This window comes from Micrasema longulum, unplaced genomic scaffold, assembly GCF_059751315.1.
Source record: "Micrasema longulum isolate JH-2025_06_02 unplaced genomic scaffold, ASM5975131v1 h1tg001296l, whole genome shotgun sequence".
NCBI lineage: Eukaryota > Metazoa > Arthropoda > Insecta > Trichoptera > Brachycentridae > Micrasema > Micrasema longulum.
The window spans coordinates 165,324-189,768 of NW_028278483.1; the positions used below are offsets into that span (position 1 = coordinate 165,324).

The 24,445-nt window shown below is 35.3% G+C and overlaps 1 protein-coding gene and 1 long non-coding RNA gene across 2 annotated transcripts; one reads left to right on the plus strand and one right to left on the minus strand.

Annotated features, from left to right (window-relative positions):
• Positions 1-9,746: 9,746 nt before the first annotated feature.
• On the plus strand, positions 9,747-23,743 carry LOC148276035 (alkaline phosphatase, tissue-nonspecific isozyme-like). Its single transcript, XM_088234849.1, has 9 exons — positions 9,747-10,080; positions 13,674-13,912; positions 15,248-15,422; positions 15,756-15,934; positions 16,905-17,112; positions 18,034-18,174; positions 20,168-20,362; positions 21,039-21,236; positions 23,301-23,743. Exons 1-9 carry the CDS (start codon positions 10,002-10,004, stop codon positions 23,615-23,617), a joined length of 1,731 nt encoding a protein of 576 aa, XP_088090975.1. The 5' UTR covers positions 9,747-10,001; the 3' UTR covers positions 23,618-23,743.
• LOC148276036 (uncharacterized) lies at positions 10,581-13,208 on the minus strand. Its single transcript, XR_015823876.1, has 2 exons — positions 13,087-13,208; positions 10,581-11,567 (listed from the first exon to the last, which is right to left on the minus strand). It is a non-coding gene; the product is annotated as an uncharacterized LOC148276036 (long non-coding RNA).
• Positions 23,744-24,445: the final 702 nt, after the last annotated feature.

Below are 24,445 nucleotides of genomic sequence, written 5' to 3' on the forward strand. Positions count from 1 at the left end.
CTTGACATATCGCACCTTTAGGACGAAAACGACTAAACTCAAAAAAAGCTTAAAATGAGTTAAGACCATAAAACGACTTTAATGAACATTATCCATCTTGCTGCATTAAAAAAAACGCAACATTTGGGTGGGAATAGGACAAAACCGTTACATCGGTCTCTTTGTTACTCAGAGAATTTAGGTTCCGTGTCAATATGGAAGCGACGCTATTAGTGTTATGTTTATATTGCTGTGTAAAGGACGCAACACAGACAAACATATAGTGACCGAAAGCCGGATGAGTCGATTTTATTCCGATACAAATGCATGTTAACTTTATTTTTTAAAATATTAAAATGAACAATTTAGCTTTGTGATTGTTTCGTTCCGGCTTACCGATAATTTTAGTGACTTATTTAAGTTAATGTCATTTTAATATTTAAATTATCGATAATCTTAGTGTATCCGTTTATGTAATACGTTTATGTCATTTCGTGAATAAATAAAAACATGTGTTTGGTAACCTGATCTGACCTTATAAAAATTATGTCATTATCTTATTTATCAAAAGGCTTATGTTTGTTTTGTATTCAATCTAATAATGACTCATTAAATAACTTGTATAATCATTTATTTTTATTAAGTTTTTTTTTATAGATTCGTAGCTAAAAACCTTTGGTATAGATTTCAACTCAAAATTTGGTGCTTACTTCGAAAAATACGGAACAATCGACGGAAGAATACGAAGGTGTCACAATTTACTTTCTTCTTTTAGAGTTTCCCAAAAAGTTGATTTTTCGGGATGAGTCGTTTTCGTCCTAAAGGTGCGATATGTAGGTACTAAAAAAACAGTGTTAATTAAAAAAAAAATATATATATATTTATATATAAATATTCTTTGACCTCGGAGTGGCAACAAAAAATAAAAAAATGTATTGGTATTTCATATTCCATCAATAATTACGTAATAATTCATGGAACCTGAAATACCCATACATGTAAGCGTCCATTGTCAAACTCTGTTTTTTTTTTCTTCCGCGATTGAAATAAAAATTTAGATCAGTTTTAAGACTTTTAAACTTTCCCTATAAGGGCTACTTTTTAGGTGAAAATCCTGAAAAATTGGATTGAGTGGAGGTTAGTCCGCTTCTAGGAATACTGGTTGGCACGTTTTTTTTTTTTTACATTATTTTTGCACCACAACAGGCCAGGAGGCCTAATTACAGTGGTGAATTACATCACAGAGCACCCAGGCTTGAGAAAAATCACATCTGAATTTTTGTGTTCTCACCGGGAATCGAGCCCGGAACCTTCCGTGCGTGAGTCAAGCGTCTTGACCACTACACCACGGAGGCCGCCTTTGCTTTTCGGGCATGAGGTCCCGTGTTCGATTCAAATAAGCAAACAATCCGTCACGTCGTTTCTTCGTAGGGATACACAGAGAGGATAAGAACGCCACATTGTGATGTGAGTGCCGTCTTTGCATACATACCTCGCTTCCTCTACATTCGTACATCTTCTCAGGTACCTACGCAGGCCGATATTCCGACAGGTGTAAACGACGTCGATACACCTGTTTTTCAGGTGCTCGCCAGCAGGTGGAAATAGGATATGGAAGGAAGTTATGAAAAATACACCACAACACCCAGACATATACAATTGAGATAAACAATTTAAGGGGAAAAAAAACTGTCAGGCATCGAACCCGCGACGCCAGTTTCGCAGTTGACTGTCTAACCGACTGCGCCGCCGCGAACAAGCAACGCCAGCTACAATGGATACCACGAATTTTTCCCGGGGGTCAATAGTTATTATAAAAGAAGTTGTTGAAGATGAAACAGAAAAAATAAAGTAGAAGCTTGTCGATCGAGGAGCAACCGTAAGGAAATTTCAGAGGCAAAGAACTCTGAATATTTACTTTTCAGTAATATGAACCGCGCTCATCTTTGCGAGAGTGAATTAAAGGAAAGGTGATACCGGTTGTTGGATTTTGCATTAAGTGCTACAGGAATATTTTGTTATTCCCGCAGCTGGGAGTCTTCAAGTCGGGTACCGGAGCCGGGCCAGGTCAACCCGGTCGAGCGTCAGCCGTCGGCGCAGCGAGGGGGCCAAGCAGAGCGCCAGAGCTGACGATGGTGACAAACGTGTCCACGTGGTTTAGAACTACACAAAATATGTTATGTAAAAAAGCGCAACGCTTCGTCCCACTATATTTAGGTAGGTGGGCACTAGGCACTAGGCACTCACTTAACAAATAAACTAATTTTGCCAAAGATTTTATAACTTGTCTTCTGCTGTCGAAATAATGCGGGTGAAACAGTATTATTTAAAAAAGGAATATTTAGTGAAAAAATGTGTTTGCAAGAAAAGCAAAATATCGGAATTTATTAACAATAGCGACTCGAATCATTCTACAATATTGTAATTAAAAGATCTTTGAACCGTTTATGTTTAATACAACTGAAGTCAAAGGTACATAATATAATTAAACATTATAAACAAACTCATATTTTGTTCACCTCATAGAAAGTTTTCCAAAATTCAGTAGATTCTTAAAAAACACGAAAAGAAACATTCAGAAGAAACCAAGTAGATTCTTACAAAACTATTGAAAGAAAATTATTTAGAAGAAACCAAGTAGATTCTCACAAAAACATTAAAAGAAAATTATTTTGATGATGGGAAAACAAGTAGATTCTTGCCAAAAATTCTACCGAAAGAAGTGGATCTTTTCCATGCTGGGATTACCAGTTTAGGACTCTTCCTCTCTAACTATGTACGAGTATCATAATGTGTATCATAATATATATTTGTGACTCATTCGTCTTTGTTTACTATTGGTTATATTTATTTATACTTTTACAATGTTTGTATTATTTTTTGAACAGAATAATGTTGCCCTGACTGTTGAATAATGGGTGTCCCTTGCCGAAGGAAACATTTTACAATAAGTATAATGAAACATGCCTCAAATGAGTTATTTAACATAGTTAACATAATAAGAAAATAAGAACGTAATTCATATAATTAACCTTATATTTGTCGTTAGCATAATAATCAATGTAAAGTAAAATAATCATAAAAAACATAATAAATTCCTTGTGACATAATTTCATAATCAGGACACAATTTTTTACCTATTTGGCTTGATCCACTTATCGATCCGTGCGCAACCCACCTCCACTATCCATTTCTTAATAGGAATTTTATATTGCAAGTACTTACTAATTGTCTTTATGGACAGTATAAGTATATTGTACACTTTGACCGAGTAGTAGGCCAATCCAAGAGGTCAAAGACGACCGAAAGTTGTATTAATTTTGATTTGTTTTTGCTGTATCAGGGTGGAGTAAGTATAGCTAGTAACTCTTGTGTTTGTGAAATGAGTTATGGAAGGTAGAGAATAATGTTTAATAATGTGTGGACCTTAATAATCTATTGTGTTTTTTTTATCATGTTTTCCTAATTTTAATTATCATGTTTATCTAAATACCTAATTATTTCATATCTGTACATTGTAATTGGCAGTATTGTACATGTAAATAAATAAATAAAAATATGGATGTGGGAGCGAAAATGAGTAATCTAACTGTCAGTTGCCTTCTGTACGCCGATGACGCAGTCCTCCTAGCTGACAGCGAAGAGGAACTGCAATCCTCGGTTACAAAGGTTTACGAAGTGTGCAAGGAGAGTGATTTGCTAATGAATGTGCAAAAGTCGAACGTCATGGTCTTTGAAAGAAATGTAACTATGACTGAATGTAAGATTGTAGTAAATGGAGATAGTTTGAAACAGGTCGAAGAATTTGTATATCTGGGTAGTATGTTTACTAGAGATGGAAATATGGACAAGGATATTGAAAGGAGGGTTAGTGCCGGTAACAGAGTTAATGGTGCCTTAAAGTCTGTCGTAGCAAATAAGTGTCTATCGCAAGATGCTAAATTAGCAGTTCATAATGGAGTTCTGGTACCAACCCTAATGTATGGAAGCGAAGCATGGAATTGGAAAAAAAGGGACGAAAGTAGACTGAATGCTGTTGAAATGCGATCCCTCAGGCGAATGTGCGGAAAAACAATGTATGATAGGTGCCCTAATGTCGAAATTAGAGCAGAATGCAAGGCTGAGTTAAGCATTATCGACAAAATTAAGAAAGGTCTTTTGCGATGGTTCGGTCATGTGGAGCGAATGAATGATGAAAGAACGGCTAAAAAGATTTATGATGCGAATGTGTCTGGTTGTAGAAGTCGAGGAAGGCCGAGAAAGACATGGCATGATCAAGTACAACAAATTCTTGAAAGTGGTCATGTGAAAAGTCGGAATACGTCGAAGCACGTGCGTGCATGAGAAGATGTATGAATGTGAAGGAAGCAAAGGAAGTGTGCCAGGACAGAGTGGTGTGGCGTTCTATCCTCTCTGCCTACCCCTCCGGGGAAATGGCGTGATGGTTAGTTAGTTAGTTTTAGTAAATAAAAATATTATAAGAAAATTATTCAAAAGAAATCGAGTAAATTCTCACAAATTATTACGATGATGAGAAATCAAGTAGATTCATCAAAATTTCCCTGCATTTTGCGGGATTTATATCCTCATCAGTAGTTCAATCACAAATAATTATCGACGTGCTTAAAAACATGCTAAGTTGAGCGATCACAATGAACAATAATGTACATGCAACAAATTATCGCAGTCATCAGTCAACGCGTGGATAATCTCCGAGTCAACGCTCGTGTCGGTTTGTTTTTTGTTTTCCTCGTAAATAAATACAGTCCACTGGCGAAAAATCGACGTTTACTATAAAAGATAATACAATATATTGCATTTGCAAAATAGAAAGCAGTATCTAATACAAAAAAGTGAAAATTAAATTACAATTACTATGGCGACTGCTTTTCTTGACATTTGGCTTGCCAACAGTCGGCTAAATGCAATAAAATGCATGATAAATAATACATAAATAAATAGATTAATATAGCAGTTTTGGAATTTTTTCTATATTTACACCGGTGAAATTCAAATATGTGATTGGGCAGCAGGATTATACGTCGCTAAGCGTAAATATTTTGACATTTAATATTAGGTGTTCACGGATGTTCCATTGTGATCGCGAATACGATAAACAACCATGGTGAGAAATTATTATCACGTCGCTTATTAGCACGTCGATAGTTATTTGTGATTGAGCTACAGAGGTGATTAGCGACTGCGTAATTTAAAAATTCACAGTCAAAAATGAAATATTCAGACGGATAATTAAAACGCAAAAGTTTATTTTTTAGTAGTTTCAAAGTGAATATTTACCCTTTTAAATCATATTTAGTATGTAAAGTCGTCGCTAGATAAGAATGCGTAGGCTAACACATATTTTACACTGCGGTCACTATGCGAGCACTCTACCTAAGGCGCAAGCAGTAATATTATAATAAACCCGATGGAAAGATCATCATCTGCTGTCTCGCGCTTCAAGTGCGCGTCATGGCAGTCATGGCAGTCATGGCAGTCATGGCAGTCATGGCAGTCATGGCAGTCATGGCAGTAGGTAGTCTATTCAACGTCCTATTCTGTGTACACGAGTACACAGTATAGTACACGAGTACACAGAAGTCTCCCAGTAATATCTACCTTTTTTCTGAGTCCTACATATATTACATAATTAACACACTGAAAGAAAAAATGTTCAGGAAACAAGCTTTTGTGATTGGGCGATTTCCAAAACATCATAACTTATGATGAACCAAATGAGACAATTTCAAACTTTAAAAAACTTTTAATGTAAATAAATTATTATTTTGATAACAATAGTACTCGTTGGAATAGCGTATCTGGGACTTCGATGTTTTATTCACGTATAATAAAGCTTATTACGATAATTTCTGCATTGTTACCATCAAAACGGCAAAAAGTGGACTCCCGTGTTCTATGTACAGATTTGTTTTCGCTCCTTGAACATTTCTCCGGCCTGTTTATATACATGACAGCTCGCCATTAATTATAAAAATATCTGAACTGCTGCCAGAAAAGTATTAAAAGTGTGTTCTGGAGGGCAATTTATAATATTTTAATATTTAATTTAATGGCGGCCATTTCCCGGCCCAGGAAGTGTGAATGCGATCATAAGTGCGGATGGAAGATGCGGCTATCCGCTATGGCTGCCTCTTCACACTTCACACCGTCTCCGCAATGTGGCAGATTGCAGGGGTAACCAGTTACCGTAACTATGTACAGTAGATGAGAACTCCAACTATCCGAATCAATAGGGACCGGACTCCATTCGGATACTTGGATCCGAAAAGGGGGTCCATTTGAATTAATTACTGTATATAAGTTGAAAATGGGAGAAAAAACCATTTATAAAGAAAAAGAGCTTTTAATCAATGAAATGAAAAGGCAGCACTTTTAGATGTTAAGCGTAGTTCCAAGTGCTGTGCATTAGTACAGTAGGTACGCATCGTACTGTAAATGAAAGTCATTGCTTGCTGAATATTTCGGTCGAAGTAAGCTGTTTGACTGTCACCCGTTTTCGGGCAGCCAAGTCGCGTTGACATAATCATTATTTTGCGAATCGCAGTTTCCGTCGTAATTTTTTTCTGAAATTCTGAAAGCAATTCGGATATTTTTTTAAAATTACTTTTTATTATTTTTATATGTTTGGACCCCTGTATATAACACGTAAGTAGCCTTACGTGTTATATACAAGGCTTATGTACGAGTACTCGAAAAAAATCGTAATAGTTTATCTTGGAAATGGGATGTTTGATCGCTGATTTTGGTTTATTACCTTTATGAGTCCAAAGTTGTTCTTATTACAATCGAAAGGGTCGATAGAATGAAAGTTTAGCACAAGTAGAGAGTTCTGGGCATAGTTTGTACGTATGGATGGTACACGGAATAAACAGTTAGATGTGTGACGAGTACGGTAGCCAGGAGTGTTAAAGGCTAATTTTGAGACTGAACTGAAAATATGTTGTCACCATCATCGCTTCTTTATTAACATCATAACGAATGGTTCTCACCTGTTCAGAATCCATATCCGGGACTCTACCACGTGCGAATGTCAGCTTGAGGGGGAAGATCTGCCCCATAAATGATTGTTATCGTGAGTTCCTATCCGACCTCTCCGATATCAACGTTATTACGAGTATATTCGTACTCATATTCTAACTCTCCTGTCCCCACATTTTATGTAAAGTTATAAATGGTATCGAGTTGTTATATATCGATGTGTTATCACACTACTTGTATATAGTACTAACACATGTGTAAATTTATCAAGGACTCGACACTGGCTAGAACACCCCAGTAAGGAGGTGAAAAAGTCAATAAATAAAGAAGAAGAAGAAGAAGATCATAACGTAATTATATTTTATGTTCAAATTTTTAAGTTTGCAAGTGAAAATTCTTGATGGAAGTTCATTGTAATTTATTATAGAAATAAAAGACTAATTAGAAATAATATATATACAATACTTAAACTCATCAGAAATATCATTATATCAACTCATTAGTTAACCTGAAACATTTTGTAAATGATCCTTAAGACGAGAATGATTTAATTTAATTTACTCTCATATAATTTTAAATTCTCTATCCTTATCTCTGTTTTGTATAAATACATTGAATTTCTTAATAAATATACCAGTCTTAAAGATGTCGCGAAAGCGATGAAACCGGTCACTGGATATTCCAAATCTATGGATTAAAGTATCAGTCGTCTTTTATTTCTATAATAAATTTAGCAGATATAGAGCGGGACTTCAACTGATTTGCATCTTTTAATTTTAGTAAAAAAAAACCTCAAGTATATTGATAGAAGCCTTTTTTAAAGGAAATATTTGTATTCTCATGATTTACTAAAATATTGAAATTTTGGGACCGTTTTCTTTTAGTCGTGTTTATTTATAGGTTCGCGTTTATACGCGCTTATGCGGAGTTCGAACCTGGAATCCCACGGTGAAAATAATTTTCTTACTACCTCACTACAAACAGATAAGACTTTTTACAAGTTACACCGCGGTTGCCGATCGCTGGCGAGTTATGATTGAGTGAATCAGTTTTTAATGTGCTCCAAAATAACTAAAGCTGACATTTCCCGCACGACGACAGATGTGACTGCTGACTGCTGACTACCTACTGTAAGTAGGTACTCGGAGCTGGTGTTGGAACCCTCCTTTTCCTCGCACTTTCCGTTTCCTCGGTCCCCCGCCTCCTGCTCCAATCCCATACCCCAAGCCGGATGTTCGGGTGTCCCCCGAGAGATCCAGTTCTTGGGGTCATTGGGCCAGCAAAAAACAACTGTGCATGTACAAAATACGCGTACATGACGTTTTATAGCATTACAAAAAATAGAAAAAGTATTATTTTTCAATATTTGGTTAAACAATAAACAAACTATCACGCCCTTTTCCCGCAGGGTTAGGCAGACAGGATAGAACGCCGAATCACTCTGGCTTTGCGTACATACCTCACTTCTTCTCCATTCATAAATCTTCTCATGCACGCGCGCCGATTATTAAGACTTTTTACATGGTCTGCCTTCAAGTAGGTATTTGTTGAATTTGATCATTCCATATCTTTCTCGCTCTTCCTCGTTTTCTGCACCTATCGTAAATGTTTTCAGTAGTTCTTTTGCCGACGCAGAACTCCTTTCTCGATTTTGTCGATAATGCTTATCTCGGCCTTACACAATGCGCGGATCTCGACATTTGTGCACTTATCGTATATAGTTTTACCATACATTAGCCTGAGAGATCGCATTTTGACAGCATTAATCCTACTTTTATCATTGTTTTCCAATTCCATACTTCGCTTCCATACATAAGGGGTGGCACCGGGACTCACTCAAGATTTTCTTGATTTCCTAAAAGTATATAAATCGGTATATTTAAGGGATTTGTCTCCGCAGCCCCGAGTCTTATTATACGGCAAGGGGATTCATCGTTACTAAATTGATTAGTTTATAAACGTAAAGTAATCACAAAAAAAAAGTAGAATGTACGAAAAACATAAGATTTGGTACATTGAAATTAAAACTGGAGTATCAGCAGAGTCGTATGTATTCCAATATTTTAATTACCGAAAAGTTAACATACGTAAGTTTTTACATACGTAAAAATATGTACGTTGATTGTACTCGTGTTTTAATAAAGGTTTTTTTAATGCTAGTTTTATGGCCTCCGCATCAATAATTGCAACATTCGGTTTACTGGGTTTTACGTACGAATTTTACCATTTTAAAACGCCGTTTTTTAGAAATCACGCAATTAAAAAAATAAACATCGTATTTAAACAATCGTTTTCTTATGTACTTGTGTTAAAAATGTACTTAAAAGATTTATATAACTAAATGCATAATACAACTAATTATACTAAATTAATTATTAATAAACAATTGATACTTCTTATCGTTACTCGAGGTTGGATATCATCGCATTTGTTTGCAGCTGCCTTGAACAAGGACTGCGTGCTGCGATGGAACCAGTATCCAGTATCAGTCTCGCGAATTCTTCAGCCAAGAGATGCGCCTTCTTCCTGCAGCTCGTCTTCCTTCAATCCACACTTAAAGAATGATTAAAGTAGTTATACTTTTCGCCTCTTATCACATGCCCTAAGTACTCAAGTTTTCTTCACAATAAATACGTATTAATTAAACAAGCCCATGATAAATTACGTTATATTTTTTGCGCATTTTCGACACTCTTCTTAAGATAAATAAAACAATTTAAAAGATATGTTAAATCTATAGAATGTGTCGCCTGTATCCTGTATGCGTCTCATTTCGCGCCTTACTGCGGCCGAGTATAGACGATAGACGTTCGCATCTTTGTCAGTCCAAAATGCTTATGTTCGGGAATAAAAGCATTATATTATTTGTTAAACACGAAGTTAGGCATGTAAATATTTGTAACGAAGTGTGGTCGTGCGTCTGTGTGAATTAAAAAAAATACATTTTTCTTTGTATTTATGAAACAAATTATGAATTTGCTAACGTGTGTCATACTCTTTGAAAAGTAAAAAGGACAGTAAACATGTGGTGTTTTCATGTGGTGATCATTGTTTTTTGGTTGGTGCCATGTCTTAGGGGAGATGAAGAGAAAACCCTCCAAGGTTTGTTAATTATTTAAAAGGATATTGTGTGAGTTTTATCATTCAAAAGAGTACTTTCTCGTGAAATAACTGAAATTATTGACTTATTATTGAATTAAACTAACAGAAAGGTACACCTACATTTATATTTTATATGTATCTAGTTTTTACTAATTTAAAAACCATCGTTCGGTTTGTTGCGATGTGGTGTAATTTCTTTCAATCGACCGATAAAGTTATTAAAAAATGTTTGATGAAATATATTTTCTAAATGCTCGAGTTTACTGTTTACCACATTGATGTGCCATATATACTCGTATGTTTTGATTTTTTTTTTTCTAATTATTTTTGTGGTGATATACTCATGTGCCTGTGTCATATAATTGCTCGTCCCATCTCAACACAGGACTTTTAGTCCCATGGAGTTGGGACTTACTGTCTCAAATAATGTACAATAAACTTATGTATGTAAATAAATAAAAATAATTAATTCATATCAAACAAATGAAGGTCAATAATGATAAATTTAAAGAAATACATTTATTTATTTTTTATTATGGAAATCATAGTATTTAACAAAATGCAAGGTATATGATAGCTATTTCTAGAATTCACATTATTTACTATGGACACGGGGGGGATGAAAAAACAATTAAAATATATGAAAGGGAGAAGACATTGTCTAGCGCCGATAAGTTGATATAAAGAAATGATCTGTCCTCTCCTTCTGTTTCACGTAAATTTATATTTATAACTAAAACTTAAAAACAGTTAATTAGAGTAAATAAAAGTAGGTATTTAAGTTAAAGTTAAGCTAATATTAGATACATTTAGTAGCCATATCTTTAATTGACCTGACAAAACGATTGTATTTATTGATGAGTTCTACGTAAATACAGCGACTGTGGGCTATCAATTAGGATATTCGCAATAGTTTAAAGAGAAAGCCATATCTGTGCTGTATTGTTCATTTAAATCAAATAAATAAATATCTAATAAATGATATCGAGTTGTGAGATTTTAAATTTTATGAAAACTAGCGGAATCAGTTTTACTTGAAAACGTAACGTTATTTTTGCATTCCAATAAGGAAATTCAGCCCTACAGAAAATAGGATATGATAAATATTTTCTTAAGCGCGGTGAAAATTAGAACATTAAATTGGACGACAAAGTTTCTTGATAATGTATGAAAAAAATTGATTAAAAAAAATAAAAACAAACTACTTCGAACGACGTCACTAGTTCATGTGAATCAGCCAATGATAAGAGCCACCGCTTTAAAACATTAGGAAATTTTCTAAATATTGTTGAATAATATCGAATTCCCCATCAATTTTTATCTTAAAACGTAACAGGTAAAATCCAAATAAAATAAACAATAACTTTGGAAAAATATTTTGTGACGGCGAATCCGTGTTCATTGTCCTCATCGTCGTCATTCCCTTACCCACATCAGATGGCGCACAGGGCACTGCACTCAGCACTGACACTCCGATCGCAGCGCATCTGTGAAAATCGATAATTATTGGAAAACAATAAAACAAAACTTAACACTAGCACTCTTAACATTTGATCAATTCCAGCATAAATGACATACATTGGACATAAGAAACGTTAACGTTATTAATAACCTTCCTACTTAAATTAAGTGAGTGAAATAAATTCAAAATAAAATTAAAGAAACAAAAAAAAAATCATTGAAAAATGACAATATTTTTATTTTTTTATTATGTAACAACCGAGTGTTGTGGTCCCGTGGCTAGTGTTGCGGAGTCAATAAGTCAATAAATCAAATAATATAATATGAAAATTCACTTCAACCTTGCCGGGAACCAAACTCAGGGCTTCGGGGAGGGTAGGCAATTGAACTAACGGATACACCGCGAGGCGGACTAATCTCCGATGGATTATATTTTCCAGGATTTCCAGGACACGGGAATGTTCGCTAAAGTAATATGTTTCTTTTTTGGGTGATACCGTGTGTGTTGGATGTTTCGGCTACCATTGCAGTAGACATCTTAAGGATAAACTGAGTGTTTTGTACAACATGTACTAGTAATTTATAACGTGTCTCAGTCGGTAGTAGGCACGTTTTTGTAGTATGTAGTGCTGGGAACCATGTTGAGTTTAATTTGAGCCCGTCGTCTTTGTTTACGTTATTTGGGTGTATGTGTATTTTAATTGCCTCTTTTATTATTCGTGCACTGTAATTACTGGTTTTATGTAACATTTTTGGTTCGAAGGCGAAAAAAATGTCCGGTGTCTATAAAGTGTTCCGCTATTGCAGATTTGTCAGGGTACCCAAGTTTACGTGCTCTTTTGTATTCGTCAATCCGTTTCTTTGCTGTGCGCCCTGTTTGTCTTATGTACACTTTATCACATCCCTGGCAACTTAGTTTATAAACAGCTTCCGTTTCCAGGGGATTCTTATCTTTTGGGTTTTATAAATAGTTCTTTATTTTTCCCAGTTTCAAACGTTGTTACAATATTATGTTTTTTCAGCACTTTGGCTATCCTGTCGGTAACGTTCTGTACATAATAAATATGACAGTATAATAAAAGACACCCAAATAACATAAACAAAAACGACGGGCTCAAATTAAACTCAACATGGTTCCCAGCACAACATACTACAAAAACTAATAGAAATGTGCCTACTGCCGACTACGACACGGTACAAATTACTAGTACTTACACACATACTATGTAATACAAAGCGCACAGTTTACCCTGAAGATGGCTCCTGCAATGGTAGCCGAACAAATAGTCGGAACAAATCCAACACACACGGTATCACCCAAAAAAGAAGCATATTGATATCAGTGACCGTGACTTTCGCACCTATTTTACTAAAGTAACATGTATAATCATATATGTTTTATGACAATGAATTGAAATAAATTATTATAAGTATCGATAATATCACTATCCGTAAGAATATAAAATAAATTACAATGCAAAATTATATTTTTTGGTTTTTGCTTTTATTTAGTTACTTACGCATATTGAATTGTTTGTATCTTACTTTTGTGTTGGTCCTCTTGAAGATTATGCTCTACAATGTCGTAAAATAATAATACATTATTCAGTGTTCAAAAAAAATATTATTCGTGTTGAAGAGTTTACCGGATAATTTTTAAAATTACCGCTCATCTTTTGTTAATTTCCGGTACTTTGACGGCTAGTATTCACATATTTTTTAATTTTTAGCCCAAATTTAGGTACCTACTTTTCTTTTAAAATAGGTACTGTATAATTTATGGGTACTGTCTTCGCGTGCACGGTGATGTTTGGTAGGAAATAAATAACAGATACATTTTGGCTTAGTCTATTAACAAATAAAAAGACCATTGAACTTCCACATATAGCTGACATGAAATATTGATTTAAAAATGTGTTCTAAGTTCTAACACTAGAGTATTTCATAGCACCTGAAGGGTAAGACTGATTATCTTACCTTCATGTAACAAAAGTATGCGGTTGGTGTATCAATGCAGAGCCCTATGAGCCATTAGGTGCGGAAAGGGAATTTAAAAAAAGATAACAAGAAAGTTTCACTGTGAAGAAAATAGTGTGACAGGTGCAATATTTGATCAAAATGCATATTTCCAGATCGCTATTACTGGTACCAAGAAGCGCGTGACGCCCTGGAGAAGAGGCTGCAGCCCGCCTCGGGACACGCGGGGCAGGGCAGGGGCAGGGCCTTCAGGAGCGTGGTGCTGCTCGTGGGGGACGGAATGGGGCTGCCCACCATCACGGCCGCGCGCATCCTGCGCGGGCAGCGGGCGGGGCGGCCGGGGGAGGAGGAGGACCTGCTTTGGGACACCTTCCCCGCCGTGGGGCTCTCCAAGGTACCGTTCCAATCACACGGCACAGTAAAATTACGATGGGAGGATTCTTATTTATTGTTGTCGTTTTTCGTTTTATTTATTTAGTAGAAACTAGGTAAAAAAAATTGCAAAAGAAAATCAAGTAGATATTAATCTGACTCGTTAGCGCGTTTACAAAATAATTATAATGCAATAAAAATCAATCCACCTATTTTTCAGTGTTTTGAAAACGGCCATTCTCTTTTGTTGGGGGAAGGGGTTGGGGGGTAAGGTTGACAGATGTAATTTGAAATTCCTAGTGTTTACTATAAAGGCCAAATATTATTTGTGCATTTATAGAATACTTGTAATGGCCAAAGAAGCAATAAACCGTTTAAAGAAGATTTGGCAAAATCGAGGTATATCAATAAACACAAAAATGCGGTTGATGGAAGCCCTCTGGTATTCTCCGTTTTCCAATATGGGGCTGAAACGTGGACAATGCGTGCCTTCGAGAGGAAGAGGATCGATGCATTCGAGATGTGGTGTCGGAGAAGGCTGCTGAGTGTGCCTTGGACAGCCAGAAGGACGAATGCATCGATGCTGGAAAAGCTCCATATTACAACTCGTCTATCAGTGGTGTGTTTGAGAAGAATAACTGTCTTTCTTTGGAAATATTGCTAGACGTGAGCCAGACAATCTAGAAAAGGCAATAATGTCTGGCCGAGTTGAAGGTAGGAGAAGCCGGGGTAGAATCCCATATAAATGGACTGACCAAATAAAGGTAGCTACTGGGCTAAAATTTGATGAGTCAGTTCGTCGGGCTGAGGACAGACTGGAGTGGAACAGACTAATCAGAAGTGTTCAAGGTGATCACGATCCTCAGCATTGAGGGACCGACTTGGAAGAAGAAGTATATTTACATACATTTATATATTTTTAACTTGTAAAATGTATTCCTCGGCATTGAATTTCCCAGTGAGGAACACATTATTACTGATGAAGTACATTTATATAAATATCTATTAACGGCTTACTGAAAAAAAACACATAATTCTCTTTTTCAGCGTTAACAGCAAGACTGTTTCTTTTGTATGTCTATACATTCCCCATAACGCTTAAAATCCTTTTCACAAAAATAACCTTTTATCAGTCCAAGTGCCAGGTATTGATATATTGACAGGACAGGAAGCTTTTTGCGGCCGAACAGACATAAAAAATCGGCTGTTCCATCTAAAAACAGGCATCTGGCAACGCTAGTGAGGAGAAGGGTAGAATGTAGCAATATGTTTGTCATTCTGTCGATGTATGCTCCATGATGATGATGATGATAGCAGTTGTAATAAATAATCCATATTTATATTATGGTATTTACAGACATATAATATGGATGCTCAGATAGGCGAGTCATCAGCGTGTGCCACGGCCCTGATGTGCGGAGTGAAGGCCAACTACGAGACGCTGGGAGTAGACTCTACCATCAAGTTTGGAGAATGTGTCAAGAGCTATCAGGGCAGAGTACCATCGCTACTTGACTGGGCTCAAGAGGAAGGTATTGAACATTTTGATACGTGAGGGGAAAAAAATAATGTCCTTTGAATACTATTATTTAGTTAACCTTTTCATCATAATTAAAACATTACTTACTTGGATTGGCATAGCGATCCAATAATCCACTCAATCATTTCCTTTTCCGCACCATAAGAGACTCAATTGATTGAGCTTTTGAGATAAAATTTACTTAGGGACCATTAAATCTAGTGTAATAATAATAATGAAAAAATTGTGGTTTTTATTTTGCACTGTTAATTGACCCAAATAAAATTGTAAAATTCTGGCACTCGCCTTGCTGGTTAAATTTAAGCAAAAAAGGTGTAAATTTCAGGTAAAGCTACGGGCATAGTGACAACAACTCGTGTGACGCACGCCACGCCGGCTGCTCTGTACGCGCATTCTCCGAGCCGCTACTGGGAGGATGACTCCAAGGTCAAAGTCGGAGCTCGTGCTGAGTGTAAGGACATTGCGCGACAACTCATCGAGGACGAGCCGGGCAGGAATATCAAGGTATTACCAATTAAAAATAAGACGCAATATGCAATGTCATATATGAATTTAAATCATGCAAAAAAAATATGAAAGAATTATAAAAAATAATTGATAATGAAGACAGAAACATTAGGAGGAGGAAGTATGCAAAATAAAACCAGATTCCTTTCCGAAAGTCCGCCTTGTGGTATATTGGTTAGTGCATACCATGCCTGCGGTCCCGGGTTTAATTCCCGCATTCTCGTCAAGGTCGACATGAAATAATTATTCAGCTCCTGAAGCTAAGATGGATCATCTAGGCTTCCATGTAACACAAATAATCCAGATATGCTGTAATTGGAGAACCAATGCAGATAGGGATTTATTAAATATTTGTGATCTTACCGGGAAAATAATCTGGAACATTCCGTGCGTGCGGCAAACGTCTTAGCTATTACACCACAGGGGCCGCTTCTTCTTCGCAGTCTCAATCCTGGGGATTGGTTATAAGCACAGTCCTGCATCTCGTCCTCCATTGGTCTCTGTTCTCTGCAGCCCTCTTCAGCTCGACATATGAGTTTAAATCTTTGCACACTTGCTCCAAATATTCCCGTCGGGGGCGCCCTCTATAATTTGTCCCCTCAGCCATTCCCTTTATGATGTCGTGCAGGAGACCCTCATGGCGCATAATGTGGCCGATCCATCGAGCTCGCCTCTCTGAGATGGTTTTGATTAGGTGCCTACCTTCTTCGATTCTGTTGAGAACCTCGTCATTAGTGATGTGGTCTCTCCAGCAAATTCCTAATATTTTTCTGTAGCATCACATCTCGAAGACCCCTAATCGCCACAGGGGCCGCTGCAATTTACATAATGCCTTATATCAAAAAACTTTTATACTCAAAACTCAATGATTTTTGAGATTTATCTTTGTTTTAGTCCCAGCTCTATAGAAACGATACTCCGACTGTAATTTGAAAATTCACTTGAACGACCAGTTGTATATTTGCAGGTAGTTTTAGGTGGTGGAAGAAGACATTTTACTTCGATGGCAACAGCAGATCCCGAGCCTCCCCACAAGGAAGGGAAGAGATTAGACGGGAGGAACTTGATTGAGGATTGGCTGCGAGAGAAGCACCGGAGTGGCAGTAGTGCCAGTTACGTCACTAATAAGGAGGAACTTAACGCAGTAGACACTAACTCTACTGACTTCTTGCTGGGTAAGAGTAAACAATGACCAAGACTTTCCATAACTTAATAGTGCATTGATACAGCAATCAGCTATTGTAGCTAATCTGAATAAATGAGTATGTCTTATCATTATTTCCTTATCCAAACTCAGTCATATGAACAATGAAATATTGCACTGCACAGCCACTTACAGAACTTCAGTGGAACCTGTATAATTAGTCAACCCCGATATTTATAATTTTAAATTATCATCAAATTTTGATGACAAATTTTTCCCTCTACTCGTTAGCATTTTCCGTATTTGTGTGACTCGCACCCCCGGTGCTAAATCATTGGATGATACAAATAGACAACATAGAACAACTTCCTTGTTTAATCAAATGCAGCTGAATCATCGGGAAAACAGACCCCATGATCTGATTTTTAATTACCATTGGCTGTTTTGTTTTAAATGATAGCAACTCTTGTTCTTAACATTAATCTTTCTACTTTTCCACTTGTACCACTACGTATGTTTAGCTAATATTAGTATAATAACCTCTACGTACGTTTAGCATAATATTAATTACATTTTAGTTATTTCATATGGGAAAAATAATTTCTATTTTCTTTTCTGTTGGGTTTATGAGTATAGAGATTTTACTCTAATATTTCACGTACACTCTGCCAGGATTCAAACCTAGGACCTCAAGCATGGTAGGCGAATGTGTCAATCACTACACTACAAGGCGGATTTATCTCCTCTTGATTTCCTTTTTTAGGATATTTACCTGAAAGCGGCCATCAATTTGAAAACACACGTCCAGGGTCCCTAATTTCACACAAAGAACTTTACTGTATTGTAAATAATTACGTTAATAACATACAAACTATTATTCTATAGAATGAGTTTATAAGCCGTTAATCATGTTTAAGGACATATTTTTTTAAATAGGGTTTTATTTTTATAGGTTTGTTTTCCAGTTCTCACATGGAATTTGATTCTGAGCGTGATGACGGTCCGACCGGAGATCCTTCTCTCGCTGAGATGACATCTAAAGCCCTCGACATGCTCACTAAAGCGGAAGATGGATTTTTTCTAATGGTTGAGGGTACATAATTATTTAATTACTTATTATTAAACTTAATAACATACTCGTATATAATTGTATCCTCACTTACCACTTATTGATTCAATTATAAAAAATCTACTAAGTAAACTAATTTTAAACACATCTAGTGAATATTACTTTCTGATTTATCAATTTTTGGTAAATTTTACATACTATTATGTATTTTTGAAATTAAATATCACAGGAATACCTTAAGTACCGAACTTAGAAAAATACATGACACAACTAGTAATAGTTCTACATTATCTCTGCATGACACCAACTACACCAAAGAGGCACAAAAAGTGGCTTGTGAATTTCAAAAAAGAAATTCTAAATCTAAATAATTTATACTTTGTTTTTCTGGATTGTTATTCTATTAACTAGTAATAGTTCTGCATCAGAGATAATGTAGAACTACTTGTTCTACATTATCTCTGATTCTATTTATTTATTTATTTATTCACACTCTTTATCAAAATACAATTCCATATTCACTTTGCCCAGCTAACAAGGGTACATACCCCGTTCCAAGCTAGGCAATTACATTTTTATATATTATAATATTTAACAAATTAATATAGAGCACAGACAAACAAAATATACACTTATTCGGATACACATTTTGATTCATATACATACAGACATACACACATATACACACATGTATATATAAATATACACATATATACACATGTACATACACACACACGTACATACACCCATGCGCATACACATACATACATTCATAAAAACATAGACAATTTATTTATGCGAAACTTCATGGTTGTCATCTATAAATATTTTTTTTTTTAAATTATTCCTTATTTTTATATTTTATTTTTGACATCCAGTAAGGTTCTCCAATCCGTGGCATGCATCAACTTTTCTATTGCATCATATGTCGTTATAATTTAATCTAATAAATTTTACTATGTATTTTTTATTGTTATTTATTATGGCTTGACATGGGCACAGCCTAAAAAACCTTAACAAGTTCATTGATATTTAAACGGGTGTAATTTTGAATAAATAAATACTATAAATCTAAACACTTTTTATAAAAACTATACTTATTAATTTCCCTTTCCAAGTACAAGAGTTTTTTTCTATTTTGAAAAGGCAATGCATTTGCATATCATAAAGAATTTATAACAATGTATTCAAAGTATAATATTTATGACCGTAATAAATATTTTTCAAACGAAATATACAATTTTACCATTAATCAAATATTTCAATTAAAACTATTTTAATAACTCTTCAATAATCCAAAAGAACCTAAAGTCTGTGATCAAGATCAGAATCCGCAAAACTATTACGGAACCGCAATCATGTATCTAATTATATTACTGAGCAAGTGATTTTCTCATGAATCATTCTCTAACCTAGCCACAATCATTAAAAATGTTTACGAATGAGTTTAATTGAATATTAAAATCAAAATAACAATGCTTTCTTTTTAACCACTTATTATTTATTTGATTGCTGACTGGTTTCAGAGCCACACATGCTACATTATAGAGGGACAATTGGTAAATTGAATATAAGTCCTATTTTATAATTTTAACAGTGTCTAACTAACTAATACATACTGAGGTAATAAATCAACTCTATATGTCGAGTAGTAGTTTGTGTTTGTGGGTGTATGGAGTGAGGGGTGAGGGGAGTTGAACTTTGATCATCTGCACTTGTTATTGCCATATCTTGGGTTCGATTCCCGACATGGTTGATATAAAATATTTGTTTCAAAAGGTATGAAATATTTGTTTCACATTAAAATATTTCATAGTCCCTGGACTGGTATCTGAAGTGTAAGACTAATCATCTTACCTTCATGTAACAAACATGATCAAGATACGCTGCGATTGGTGCATCAGTGCAGTGCCCTATGCACCATTAAGTACGGAAAGGCAATGATGATGATAATGATAATAAAAATAAATAATAAATGTACACAAAATCATATTTTGTTATTGAATATATTTGACAGGAGGCAGAATAGACCACGCGCATCATTTCAATAACGCTTACCGCGCCCTCGATGAGACCCTCTCCTTGGAGCGCGCTCTGCACACCGTCATGAGGCGTGTTGACCCGCAGTCCACACTCGTCCTCGTCACGGCCGACCACTCTCACGTCATGGTGTTGGGTGGTTACGCCACTCCCAGGGGGAATCCTATATTTGGTAACACATTGTATAATAAGGGAAAATTGGTTAAGCATTTGAATTCACGTTCATCAGCTAGGTAAAAGCTAGTAAAAAGCAGAAATTTTAGGTCATATACTGTAATAAAAATACTTACTTATTATTATATTAGTGAGAAGGCTATGCCTGTTTATTGTTTTTAATCAATTTTACATATTGTGATTCTATTTTTGAGACACAAATAACCAAATTATTTTCTAATTGGAGTCGTCAATTTCACTTTTTAGTTTTAATGCCCACCTTGTACCATGGTTCACATAGGTAGGGTGTGGCAAATTGCTCTAATAATTTCAAAGCATCTCTTGCCAGTTCTGGTTATTTACATTGTCCATACGTCAAGACGTCAATATTGTGCTTATTAAATTTATTTTTAAGCAAGTCGTCAGCAGCAATATCTAGGTGATTTATATGCCTTGCTGCTGACGGCCTGATGCTCCTATCTTACCTATTTATTGAATTCCCAATTTGTCTAATTTATGGTCACTTTAAAACAAAGGAAGTTCCATCAAACATCACTCTCCTTTTATTTCTGCAATAAATTACAATGAACTTCCATCAAGAATTTTCACTAATAAACTTGAATATTTTTGATGCAGATTTAATGTTAATTTTTCTATTGATAAATTGGTCAGCGGTGAGAACTTATTTTGATCAGGAGTGGACAAAAAGCCATCTGATATCGACCAGCGCGCGTACACAACGCTGCTGTACTCCAACGGGCCCGGGGGCGTCCCGGCTGGCCGCAGGAAGGTCCGGGACGGAAAGGACAGGCACCGAGACACCATCCAGAGGGCTGCCGTGGCGCGCGGGTGGGCAACCCACGCTGGAGAAGATGTGCCGGTGTATGCTACAGGTAATCTAAATGTTACATATAGCTAAAGCATATTTATGCCAAATGAACATTTTTATGGTAGTTTACAGCACCCGTAATATATCTCTACTGACATTCCTTAATGAAACTGCATATGAATGAGGAAGTTCAGTGCTACAGGAAATTGGATATAAAAATGTTTTCTTACGTGCGGTAAAAATTAGAGCATTAATTTGTACAGCGAAGTTTATTGAAAATGTATGAAAAAATGAATAAAATGATTTTAATAAAAACAAACTATTCTGAACGTCGTGACGTTAATACTTCTTCGGAATCAACCAATGAAAGAGTGTTGTGATAGATTTCCTTAATTTTTTTCCTAAAATAAAAAAATAAATTTTTTGCTTAATTTGATAATCCAAAAAAACCACTAAACTTCCTTGTACGAAAAATAATTATAGTGACAAAAATACTGTATTTAGTTATATTACTCTTTTATATATCATTTTTACCAGTAGCTGGGTTTCGTCGTGACCGACATCATCAGACAGGTGGGAGACAAAACAACTTTTTATGTTATTTACAAGTGCAGGGGTGGGGTAGTGATTTTATATAATTATGGGAATGAACAAATTTATGTTTTAAGTAATAATAATTATATGAATATATAATATAGTGTAAACAGATGTAAAAAATATAATTGTAAGTACAGGTGCCGGTGGTTGGTAGTTCCTACGTAACATAAGAATTTATTTAGTTTCCGGAGACCAGCGAGTCTGACGATGTCGGTCACAACGAAACCCGGTCACTGGTGAAAATTATATATATATATATATATGTGGTGGATATAAATAAAAGTGGAATTAAACTGAATAAATTGTTTTTATCATTATAATTCAAATGCAGTTTCACCAAGAAATGTCAGTGGAAAAACTCAATCTAGTAAAAAAAAACTTGGTCTAATTTTCATCTCTTACTATTTTATTTTCTATTCTTTATTAATATCCTTTCAGTTTGAAGATGTGGTTGTTATGAAACCCAGTCACTGGTGAGAAATTCATAGTCAAAAGGTTGTCAAAAGTAAATACAGTATTTTTGTTATTATAATCAATATAAGGTTAAAAAAATATAACATTAATTATAAAACATCCGGAAGAATGCAAAATACAGTTATGTGTGTGAAATGAAATCAGAATCCCGGACAATGGCCACTCTCAGGTAAAAATCCTGCAAAAGGAAATCTATGATTGCCATAGGGTTTATAAGTTAGCGATATAATACATAAACACAACATACATTTAAATAAATCAGTTTAAACATAGCGAAGGAAAAAAAACAATATAAAGATAGTTTTAAAATTAATAGAAATAAGTACCGTTTCATGTATGGCAGTATTCAGAGTTTTTATTACAATTTAAAGTGCTTACATTTGAAACGTTTCGTGGCACTCTTCACATAAAAAGCATTATTGACGTAACCTTTTGCTCGACTTACTTAAAAAGTGTTACAAATTGGGAAGTTGCTGATAAATTGAATTCTCTTAGCGATCACAATCCCATTACTTTCACAATAAATACCAGCACTAAAATACCACACAAACAGTCTAAAATCTTCAAATATCCAACTAAAAATGTGGACTGGAATTTGTTTAAACAAATAGTACAAAAAGAACTATCTGACAGAAAAGTCTCAAAAACAAGTAACTCTCGAGATTTGGAAAATCAAATTAACAATCTTAATCAAGCACTAACTAACTGAGGGATGCAATTCAACAATGATACCAAAAAACAGTACTAAATATAGAGAACCCTGCCCCTGGTGGTCTAATGAACTAACTGCACTGAAAAAGAATGTGATAAAAGCTAAGCACAAACTACGGAATTCTGGAATAACTAGACGCGAAACCATTACGCTTACCGCTTATTTAAAAGCGACGAAATCGAACATCCCATTTCCAAGACAAACAAAAACTTTTTTTTTTTTTCCGAGTACCTTAGCCTTGTACATGACACGTAAGGCTACTAAATACAGGGGTCCAAATATATATAAAAAAAGTGCTTATATTTAAAGTTAAACATACAGATAAACAATGTTTCCAATTTTCAGGCCCCAGGGCTACGCAGTTGTTTAGTGGAACATTTGACCAATCCTACATCCCCCACGCCATAGCCCGGGGAGCTTGTATGGGCCCGTACAAGGACAGCTGCACTCCCAAACTACCGCCGAACAAAGAACCGCAACTGAACAACCTGAAGAGGCTCCCGACGCGTTCCACCCCGGCACAGTTCGGTCAGCATGGGAGCAATGAAAGGATAACCACTAGGAAATCATCCAACAAGAGTGGCATTTTGTATTTTAATGTCTGGACAATATTATTACCACTTTTCATACTGATTATGACCAACAGAAATATGCTAATTTAACTTAAATTAGTTAAAACATCAGATTGGGAGATAAATAAACTATTTTGATTATATTTTCATACTTCGATTGAATCGCTACATACATTGTGTTTGCTCAGTTCCTTGACATTAATAATTGATGCTGTATTGTGGTGTATTTTTCATAACTTCCGTCCATATCCTCTCTTTCCCATCTGCTGAAAAGTCTCTAAAATCGAAGCTGAAAAGGTTATTCCTTTAAAGATATATTTTAATTATAACATAAGTATTTTTCATTAATCTTAAAATGTGCCAAATTTTTCCTCGACCAGCTGATTTTGAGTCCATGCTATCGCAAGTTAAAGCTGAAATGAACACAGCCGTACTTTCCTTCGAACGTAAATTCAAATCCGTATTCTGGGCTGGTATTCCAAACGCTCTCGTGGCCATATTATCTCGTGTAGTTATCTACAAAATACACGAGAAAAACTGTTTTCTCGTGCCACGAGAGTGGTTCAGAATAGCACCCATGTTAACACGAGCTCGTGTTAAATTATTGCAAACTTCGAATCAGACTGCTGGGGTCTTAATTTACTCCAATTAATTGTGGTAAATATAACCCAATAATATGTAAATATGTTATTTATATTTTAATAAAAATAACAATTATTGTATTTTATAAAACATAATCATGTATGCATAAAATGTATATTTGGAGCCCCCTAACTTTGTGATTATTTACTATATAATTAAAATAAAAACACTTTGTTTTTAAGTACTAATTATTTATTTTATGTATTAGATTTATCGACAGTCTACAGTTTATCTACATATACTATCAAATCTGCATTTAGTGAGGTTTACAGAAGA